At 39.6% G+C, this 10,227-nt stretch overlaps 2 protein-coding genes across 4 annotated transcripts in view; one reads left to right on the plus strand and one right to left on the minus strand.

Annotated features, from left to right (window-relative positions):
- Positions 1 to 222: 222 nt before the first annotated feature.
- Positions 223 to 4,424, plus strand: LOC103895666 (protein CXorf40A). Of its 2 annotated transcripts, XM_009275341.2 has the most exons (4): positions 223 to 498; positions 1,929 to 2,142; positions 2,725 to 2,841; positions 3,970 to 4,424. In XM_009275341.2, exons 1-4 carry the CDS (start codon positions 246 to 248, stop codon positions 3,998 to 4,000), a joined length of 615 nt encoding a protein of 204 aa, XP_009273616.1. In that variant the 5' UTR covers positions 223 to 245; the 3' UTR covers positions 4,001 to 4,424. The 2 variants fall into 2 exon arrangements, with proteins under 2 accessions (XP_009273616.1, XP_009273617.1); XM_009275342.2 differs by lacking the exon at positions 3,970 to 4,424 and having other exon boundaries at positions 1,929 to 2,096; positions 2,725 to 2,807.
- A 1,129-nt stretch (positions 4,425 to 5,553) lies between these two features.
- TMEM185A (transmembrane protein 185A) overlaps positions 5,554 to 10,227 on the minus strand; it is a 9,590-nt gene continuing 4,916 nt past the window's right edge. The window contains exons 4-6 of one of the 2 annotated variants that reach the window (XM_009275343.2): positions 8,937 to 9,113; positions 8,465 to 8,588; positions 5,554 to 6,643 (exon numbers count right to left, since the gene is read on the minus strand). In XM_009275343.2, the coding sequence (XP_009273618.1) occupies positions 6,399 to 6,643; positions 8,465 to 8,588; positions 8,937 to 9,113 (546 nt within the window). In that variant the 3' untranslated portion in view covers positions 5,554 to 6,398. The remainder of the gene's footprint in view (positions 6,644 to 8,464; positions 8,589 to 8,936; positions 9,114 to 10,227) is intronic. The other variant, XM_009275344.2, reaches the window with a different exon arrangement.

Genomic DNA, 10,227 nt, shown 5'->3' on the forward strand with positions numbered 1-10,227 from the left:
AGCCCAGGGCGGCCTGGGCCCGGAGCGCGGCGGGCGGGCGGCCTTTGCAAACAGGGGCCCCGCGGCATGGACCATCCGCCCCCCCGGGGGGCAGCGCGCAGCTCGCTTTAGCGCAGCGTCCTGATCGTCAGGGCAGCTGCCCAGGCAGATCTATTAGTTTGTCGTGGTCACAGGCACGTTTGTAAAGACTAATCTCGGGGTGTCTGTTTGTTTATAGGAAATAAACGGGTTCTGGGACAAGGAAAATGAAATTTGGTTGCCTTTCCTTCCGACAACCCTATGCAGGATTAGTTTTAAACAAAGTCAAAACAGTAGAGACTCGCTGGCGTCCTTTGCTAGCAGACTACAAGAACTGCACCATTGCTATTCATATAGCTGTTAAGGACTGGGAAGATGAAACATGGAGAGCAATTCTTTTGAATAGGTTTGGTATGACACCAAAACAAGTGCAAGATTTGTTGGATAAAGGGGAAAAATTTGGCAGAGGAGTTATTGCAGGTAAGCAACCTTGGATTATATTTTCCAAGCAAGCTTTCAATCCATTAACTTGCTTCAGTCCAATACACATCTGCTTTATACAGTTACGCTCATTATAACATTGCTTTAACACTTACTTTGAAGGAGTGGTGCCTGAGTTGTGACTGGGGGGCCATTTTGATTCCTTATCACTGTAAGCTGAGGTCCGCCAGGGAAGTTGTAAATAAAATTTATTCTTTTTCATTGTGTTGGAAATGTGAAGTATCTTTGACCTTTAGGATAAAGAATTTTAGTCAGGCCTCAGTTTTTAAAATACACTCACTCTACTAAAAACTTAAGGCTACAACTCTAAAGTCTGTACAAGAAATAAAATTGATTTGTGCTAACTTGTCACACAGTAAGATAGTAAAAAGTGGGTTGCATATTATTTTGTTGCATGATAATAAATGTCAATTCCACACGTTTTTTGCATTTTGAGCTTAGGAACTTGCTGAAACCATTTTATAGTACTTGTAGTCAAGTGAAGTCATGACATTGCAGTGCTTTGCATGTCACATTAAGAGTATTACATAAATCCTATTTCAGTTCTACAAATGCTCCATCGCTCTTGTTATTTGGGCAGTGTAGAAGTTTGTTTCTGTAACACAAAGTTAGGATGCAGTGGTGTTTCTTTGCTTATATTGTGCTGAAATACAACGTATGTTGCTGCACTGTATACTTACAAAGTTTTTATCCAGCACTCATTTTTGCACTCTTTTCTTGTAGGTGTCTTTTGTTACACCATCTATCTTGCATTCTCATTTGAGTATTTTTAGCTATTCCTGCACAACAAATTACTTCTATCACATACACTGAAAAACTTGTCGTTCTACAGTGCTGAAAATTTTTAGGTACTATATAACATACAGATTTGTAACCTTGACATAAATTGCACACTAAATTGTAGAGTAGGTATCAAAGCTTCTTTGATCTTTATTTTAATGTTTTTAATCATTAAGCAATATAGAAATTCCCTTTCGTGACATTAAAAGGGTTCCAGAGAGCAGGAATTTCCATATAGTTTAATGATTTTAAAATGTTAATAGAATAGTGTCCTGGTAGGAGCAGAGAGTGTTTTATTTTTAGTGAAGCTGTTTCAAGGCCAAATGTAGCTCAGGAGTTTTGGTAGCAGCTGCATCTCCTTAGATGCAGGCTTTTTTTAACAGAATTCCAGATCAGAGTTGTGAATGTTGTAACTGCATGCTTCACCTGTTCTTCACTGACCTAAGTTCAGTCACATAGGCCATCTTCTGCAGTGAATGACACTGTTTTGAGGGGTGCGTGCTTCATACTGTGTTCTTCTGGTGACAAATCAGCTGTTTTGTACATCCTCTGGGAGGCTTACTTTTGGAAAACTTTTCTCTAGGAAATCAAATAACCAACTAATTTTATGTTTTAATTTTATAATATAGGATTAATTGACATTGGAGAGACATCACTATATCCAGAAAACTTGCCTCCTGAAAAGATTCTGGAGCTGGAAAACAAAGCTGTCCTCAGTAATCTAGAACAGAAATACTTGACTGTTGTTTCAAATCCAAGATGGCTCCTGGAACCAATTCCTGCCAGAGGGGGAAAAGGTGTGTGGCAGGTGGACATCCCCGAAGAATTGATCCCTTCAGAAGCATAGGTGTTGGCCCTCACTGTTATTTTTCGTGCCTAAATGCAAACTTGTAATTCACAAGTCAGCATCTTGAATATCAGTGAGTTGTTTAGGACTCCCTTCCAAAACTAATTGTTTGAAATAGCAAATACAATTGAAGAACTGCTCTTTTGAGGCAAAAGAAGATACAATTTTTATGACCATTACTGGAAATTATTAATGGTTTACTAGATTTTGCCTATATATGTGATTTATTTTTTTAAAGACATGGTTGAGGTATTGTGTGCCAGTTTAAAACGTGAGTAAATACAACCATATTATGATGCCTGCAACCTCTGATGATATGAGGAAGAGAGAGTTTGTAGGACCCTTCAGAATGGTGTTTGAAAGCAGGCTGCCATCATTAATATGACATCCGTCTCACAGCCCACTCCTAACCTTACATTTGTGGGATCATTGAGAAAGCAAGCATCTGAGATAAGGCCAGTCCTAGGGGCTTCTCAAACAGAGGCAGAGATTTGCTGGACAAAGTTTCTGTGCGTGGTGTGTGTTATGTGCTGCAAATGTAAAACTTCCAGAAAGGACCAGATTTTCCTCATTCACAGGTTAGGTATATTAGACGTGCATATGATGGGGGGAGCAGTCTACAGTATACAGCTCTCTGACACAACAGCCTGTGTTGAAAGGCCTTTATCGGAAAGAAGGTGCTTGTACAAAATTAAGTGAGTATTATAATATTTTTCTGTCATTTAAGATGAAAAATATTAGTAAGCTTTGAAAATCCAATATTGAATTAAAGACAAATGTGAAGAGTAACAAATAGAAGTCACTAATTTTGGCACTTCCAGAGTTTTTCAAAATTCACACCCTGCATTACAATGGAAATCCTTTTGACTTTCTGGAGCAAAGCCCAAGGCCAGGCACAGGCATGGCTATAAAGAGAGGACAGGACAACTGGCAAAGGCTTTGTATTCAGGTAGTTTATTGGAACACTTAGGAGACTATTCCCTTGGACTATTCAGCTTCTAAAAGAACTGTGGAAGGTACCTAGCGTGCCCTGGGTTGGGGTCCAAGGCCATTGCCTGCAGGTCCGCTGTTTGGACCACAAGTGCAAGTCGGGCAGTGGCAATACGGTGGAGTTTGGCCCTGCGGTGGCCTTGGCATAGACAGAGCAGCAGCTGCTGCCAGCACAGCTGGAGAGGTGGGAGGTGCCAGCCCTGGCGGAAAGTGACTGTGGGGCACAGCCGGCACGGCGCGTCCAGAAGCAGCACCCTCGACGCCAGCCGGGTCTGACTCGGGTAGCTGCCTTGGCACGTCGCTTGGCAGGTGCGGTCTTCCTGGCTGCAGAGGTGTGCATGTTCTCCCTTGGACCTGCTGTGAACAGACCGCTCTCCTCCTCGGAAGTGGTTTCCCACGCAAGCTCAACATCTGGTTTTCTTTTCTGGCGGCGTGCATGCCAATCCGTGTCCGGTGAAAATCCTACTGGTGTTCGATTTTTTGGACCAAACCTTTGCTTATACTTCATTAGCAGATGCGGAAAATGTCTTCGAAAATTTGGGTTGTAGAAGTGGTGAAACTAAAAAATGCAAAGGAAAAGAGTTGCCGCCACCTTGAGACTGGAAACCACAAAGATACAAGAACTAAGAATTTTAATTGCAACAGAGAAATGTGGATATTAAAAAGGACTATCGGGGGCGTTCTAAACCTGAAGTTTAGGCTGAATAAAATGGTGCGATACAGTCCTGTTAATAGTAACCAGTGTTGTGGTTTTACCACTTGGTAGCAGAGAAGCGCAGGATTTTCAAAAGCATACCAACTGATTTAGAAACCCAAATACCATTACTTTTCAGCAACTTTGGCGTGGAATGGACAAGTACGTAACTATATGATGCTGCCATGTACCTTCTCAGCCTCCAGCAAATGCCACAAGAAAACTGCAGATCTGGTACAGCAAGACACATAGCAAACACAAAAAAAAAAAAATCCCAATACGATGAGAATATCTTTTCATTTTATGTGTTCAAAGTAGTTGGAAATAACCAATGTGTATTTTTGCATATTTTATCAGCATTTCTACTACTCAGAAATGCTACCTCAAAAACTCCTGAACATGAGCCGAGAAACAAAATGACAATCAGAACATTTGCTACCGTCCTCATCTCCTATGTAGTAAAGGCTTATTTAATTGGAACAGAAATCTGTCCCACTAGAATATTCTGAGAGTTAGTTTGCATGTAGAGGACCCAACATACCTCCCTAGCTTTCTTCTGCTAGCAAGTCATTGTGTGAGCCCGATTTTGGAAAATCCCACAGCTTTCTGGTGAATCCGAACAGATGGAGGTGATGAATGAAGTTTTTCATGCTCTCACTTTCAAAAATTCTCAGACGTCCTCTCCTTGCTAGTACTTCCTCTTCGAACAATTCTTCATGAATCACTACACACTTTCATTGTCACCCCACCAAATGGACTCAAACCGATCACTTTCAACAGTGTCCCAAAGCTTCTTCAAAAAGCTGAGGCATGTAGAGGCATCGCCTTTGCTCGAGCTCTCCTCAGATGAATTCAGATGCTCTCTTTTTGACCAGGGTTGCTTAGTCGAAGTTTGTAAAGACCTTTCCTTCTATTGGAGGTCCAAAGGCAGCATCACTAGCTGCTCTTCTGTCACATGCTGGACAGAGAGAAGTCGAGCCTGAAGAATCAACTCCCTTGGCCAGAACAGAATCACATGAAGTTTCCAATGAGGAAAGCTCCATTTTCAATTATTTTTTCTCAGTTTGAGTAAATTTTTCAGCTGATCCCTAGCAGTTAGGCTGTCCTGTCAGACAGCCAGCTGAAAGGAAGTGACCAACTGACTGAGAATCCCAAGTGAAAATGCTCAAACACCCATGCTGCGCTGCTGTGACATCACAGAGCAGCATCCCTTTCCTAGTGACATGAACCAGCAGTGGCAAGTGTTGCTTTTCATTTACAGATTTTTTTTTTTTTACTCGAGCCAAAAAGTAAATAAAACTGCACTGACATTTTAAGTGTAGTGATAGGACAGTGCTGTGTTGGGTTTCAGCCAGTAGCTGGTCCACAGGGAAGAAGAGAGAGGTCTGCAGCACTAGGAATGAAAGCACCACATCTGTGAAGTTTTTCAGGTGTGCACCTTTCACACATGCAGAAATGTCCGTACACTCTTTGCTTGTCTCATTGCCGTGCTAACACGAAGGAAACATGATCCACGGTATTTAAGCTACCTAAACTGTGAATTCACCTAAGCATGAAGAGCAGCTGCAAGGATGTGGCAGTATCCAACATCTGTTGTTATACTAAACCTATACTGGAGTATAGGTTTCAAAGAGTAAATTTCTCTAAAGCTCCTGAAGTCCAAGACAATCTGTCGAAGGAGGTCTTTCTTCAAACAAGAAAATGCTATACCAACACTGATGAGTTCCTATCTTGAAAAGTTTAATCATTTACACCAACACAAAGTTGGTAATGAAGACCAAGCTATGATATTTATACCAGCTAACTGACAGCTGTAAAACCTACAACTAATGTTTCTGGCATAGACTGCATGCACAACAAGAGGGAACAGCTTATTAAACAGCCGGTCTAATGGAAGAATGGTGTACATGCTGCTCAAAGAAGAATTAACACATGAAACTAGAAAAGCAACAAAAGCAACACTTAACTCCCAAGCTAGTGCAAAAGTTGAAATACTTACATGAAAATTTACATAGCTAACTCAAAACATCATGTAAGTTGCTATACATTCTACTTCCCCCCAAAAAAGCTTTCCAGTCTTGCCTGAGAAGTGCAACACTCCTGTGCCTCTGCGGTTAAGACAATGATTGTGGCTGAACAGAAAAAGAAGTAAAGAGGTACTATACTAAGACATCCCCAAAGCATTTAAAACAGACATGGAAATCAAGTGTATATTTAGGACCTAAAAGACACCTGGAATAGCATAGGCATTTCATACAGGGTTTTTAAAAAAATACTTTTAGATAATACTTACACTGTACATGACAAGACTTTTAAACAATATATTACACTGCTAAAATGTTCATATAAATACTATACAGGCAAGTGTGCAACCAACCCGTTAGGAAGGTTCACAAGTTACACCACCACGTATCTCTGGAAAATGAATCAGATTATCTTCAAGATCTGATTTGTGTAATCCAAGCCACTGATTCAGCAATACCTATTTTAAAGTAATTGGGACAAGGCATGAGATGAAATACATTTATCTTCTGATTCCCAGTTCAGGTTTAATATGCTACTGTGATCTTAATCTGGCATATCAATGTTTAATTTGGGAGGTGGAATCACGTATTTTCCAGGACTCTGTGTAATGACCACGCCAGTCTTTTTTCGAAACATTGGTGCAATTTTTGGTGGCTCGGGCAGTGGTGTTTCTTCTGTTTCCTCATTATCTTCATGATGAAGATCATATGAAATATTTCCATATTCTCGTAAGAATGGGAAAATTTCAAGCAGGAACTGGCAAAAGTCTTTGCGAATTCCAAACCACCCTAAAAAAAAAATCATTTCCCATTACTGCAGAGCAGAACGAAAATGTAATTAAGTAAGCAGACTATGCAATCTCATTTAAGTTCTCTTATATTGTTCATATGCAAACAATCAAAATTTGTTAGTGCTGCTTCTCAGTGTGTTACTTACACCTATCATATAATAACATTACAGTTCAGATTATATACACACAGATATACATACAGAATATATACATGCATTTGCATGCCTCTGCATGTCTGTACATACATGTCTGTGTGTGTATATCCATACGTACAAATTACAGCTATACTACCACAGCAAGAATCCATTTCATTTCACATGTTAAGCAGTGTCAGGTCACATCAGTACACAAAGAACACAAAAGACTCTGCATCTCAATCAAAGCAATCAGTGTCACATGGGAAGACATTCATGCCAACTTTTGTTTGATACATATAGGTTACAATACCAGAGGGAATGTGATGGCATAGGCAGACACAGATTAGTAAATGTATCTATTCAGTATTCCCCAAATACTTTTGTTGTTAGCCAAATATGCTGTGATGCCAGGAGTATCTCATCCTTGGTATTACCTGCACTAGATTAGAAAACAGTACACATTCTGTGTTTGTCATGTATTTTGCTATATGCAAAGACTTTGAAAGAGAGCATTTAAGTAAGCAGCACTCGTAATTCAGCAGATGGCACTCCTCTATTAACCAATACCAAAGGTCAGTGTTAAAAGGAACAGCCTGCCCACATTAAGTCTTTCCACTGAACGAAAGCAAGGTATTAAGCATTTGCCAGGGAAGATCCCATACAACCCATTTTTTTGCACAGATTATACTTCATGGCCAACTGGTGTATTCCGCTTAGCACTTTAACAGTGGATTTTCATGCAAGTCTTCTGAGGCTCACTTCAGATGAATAGTCTTTTTTAAAAAGTTACATAAATATTTATTAACCCTACAGAAGAAAAAACGGACATGTGGCTTTCCAAAAGACTAATTTGGCCATAAATTATCGAGGGCATGCATTTTAAAAAAACCCACGAGTAACAACTTTCCATACAATAACAATATAAAAGTAAACTAAATGTATGGAGGTAAGCTTAGTCATGACTGAAGAAAGAAAGTCTCAATATATTTCACAATCAGACCAAAAATGAAGTGAATTTATATAACAAACATCACAGCTGGTTCCCTTCCACTCTGAAAAATCCTAACAAATTTTATTGCCTTGTGAAAAAGGAAGATGAACTGCAACATGGATGGGAAGAGCTACTTACCTGCACTGGTTCAGTAACATTACATGGCTGAAAGTGCAAATGCTCCTTTCAGCAGTGCTAGTTGTGGTGGGGATAAAAGCCTAGTAAATCTACACTGGCCACTCAGGCAACTGAAGTTAAAATTAAGCAGCACAGAGCACTACTTGGCCAAAGAGGAAAGAGAATACTAGTTCAGGCTACTAGGACAAATGCTAATTAAAAATGGTAGGTGCTACACGATTTTCAGAACACAGAGCAGAAAGATCCAGTCACGTCCTGTGAGAATGAAACCCATGGAAATAAGGAAGGATAAAAGGCTAAGTTACAATTAAAATCCCATTGAGATTTCAAGTTGAGTCCAAGCAGCAGCCATGCTCTTACAGGAAAAAAAAAAAGCAAGAGACACTATAAACACTGAAAACTTACTAAAATCGCCTGAAAACAATAACAGACACATCTGAATTCTTTCATGAGAGAATAAACACAAAAAAGCCTGTTTTGAAAATACAAAACTTAATGAAATACATTTAAGCCTTGCATTTCAAGCTGTTTCTATGATTTTTTAAATACTTACAGTGATTTCCTCCTTTTTGTCCAAATGTTGTTGCCATTAAAGTTATCAGTGAAAGCCAGAGAGGAACAAATATGGGTATAAAAGAAAAAGAATTATGCCCATCCAGTCTGTGTACTAGTAAGATCTAAATGGCAAAAAAAAATACAATGTCAGTTTAATTGCAATACCCACTTCCAAGCTTCTTAAAACATATGCTGATCTCAGATCTTTAACTTCACACATCCGTGAAGAAAAACAGCATCCACAGAAGACAGTAGCATGTAGTTACAGTTCCAATGTGATGCATATTTTACTCAAAAAAACTTTAAAGAAACATAGAATTCTTGGTTTTCTTTCATATTTGCTGTTAATATTTTATTCTGAAACAAAAAGCAGTACTTTCATTTTAGTAAGTTCAAAAAGAGACACAGCAACATTCATCACTCACTGAAAAAAGAACAAGATATATAAAACTCGCTATGCTTTTTCCTACCTCAAATGTGAGCAGTGGAACTACAATGGTCATCCAGCTGACAGCCATTGTTATGTGCGTCCTCCTTTGCTCAGCAATCACATCCATAGAGCGCAAGAATAGAACAGACCATACAATGTAATAGAGCACTACTAGACACAGAAAGGACATCAAGATCCACAGTGGAACACAAACAACCTGAAAGAAAAATAAATTAACTGCTTTCCCCCCCACAACAGTGATACATTTTTATCAGTTTGATTTGTTTCAGGTGTGGGTTTTTTAAATAAAGCGAGTCTACATATTAAGTCTAGACAAGAAAAAGAAATTTAAGTGTAATGCTCTTTAACTAATATAATCTCTAACAGAAAAGCTTCACAATCACATGCACTGTTATGAGCCGTATCAGCTCTTTGGGATTCCTCAGTTAGCTCTGTAAACCCCATCAAGCTGAAACAATTTAAAGTTAAGTCAATGTAGTTCAACTTTAATAAGTCTTCTGTGATTTTATGCGGGCTCAAACAGTATTTGAAATAGATCTGAGCAAGTATTTTCTACACTGGACACCTTACTCAAAATAGTTTCTAAATTAGAACCTTTTCCTAGTTTTTTGGAAAATAGAAAGGACAGTCATAATCATGCCAGATCATCAGTTTTATGATAGTTTACAAAAACTGTTAAACCCTATGACCTGACCCAAAGGGACCAGGGGTGGAAATTACAACAGAAATACCTTTAAATTGTTTTTGATTTGAGTTGCACATTATGGGAATTACTGTAGCAGGAACCCCTTGTTGCTAGCCAGGCTAGGAGCAAGGGGAGGAGTTCATTGCAATGTTAAACCCCATAACCTGGCCCAAAGGGACCAGGGGTAGAGACTGTAATGGATATACCTTTACATTGTTGTAACCCATGATTTGAGTTGGATGTTATAGGAATTACTATAGCAGGAACCACCCGAACAAGTGGAGGACAAGCCTTACAAGAAGCAGTGCAAGTGCAGCAGTGACCCGACCTGAGTTGGCTTTGGCGCCCGGTAACTCCACACAACACACCACCTCTCCTGGCCTGAGTGACCACCATCACAGATGGAGCCCAAAGTCACGGACTAAATGAACTCAATGGACATTTCATGGACATTTCTGGACATTTTACAGACATTCCACAAGGGTGGTCCATAGACTAAGGGAATGATATCTGTGTGTTATATCAAAGGATGGAAAGCAGGGTGGGTGGTTAATGAGGTTGTACTGGAAAATATGGGACTTGAGCATGACGTAGATGGTATAGAATAAGGGGTGGATACTGTCCT

The sequence above is a fragment of the Aptenodytes forsteri genome, unplaced genomic scaffold (assembly GCF_000699145.1).
Source record: "Aptenodytes forsteri isolate BGI_AS27 unplaced genomic scaffold, ASM69914v1 Scaffold143, whole genome shotgun sequence".
Lineage (NCBI taxonomy): Eukaryota > Metazoa > Chordata > Aves > Sphenisciformes > Spheniscidae > Aptenodytes > Aptenodytes forsteri.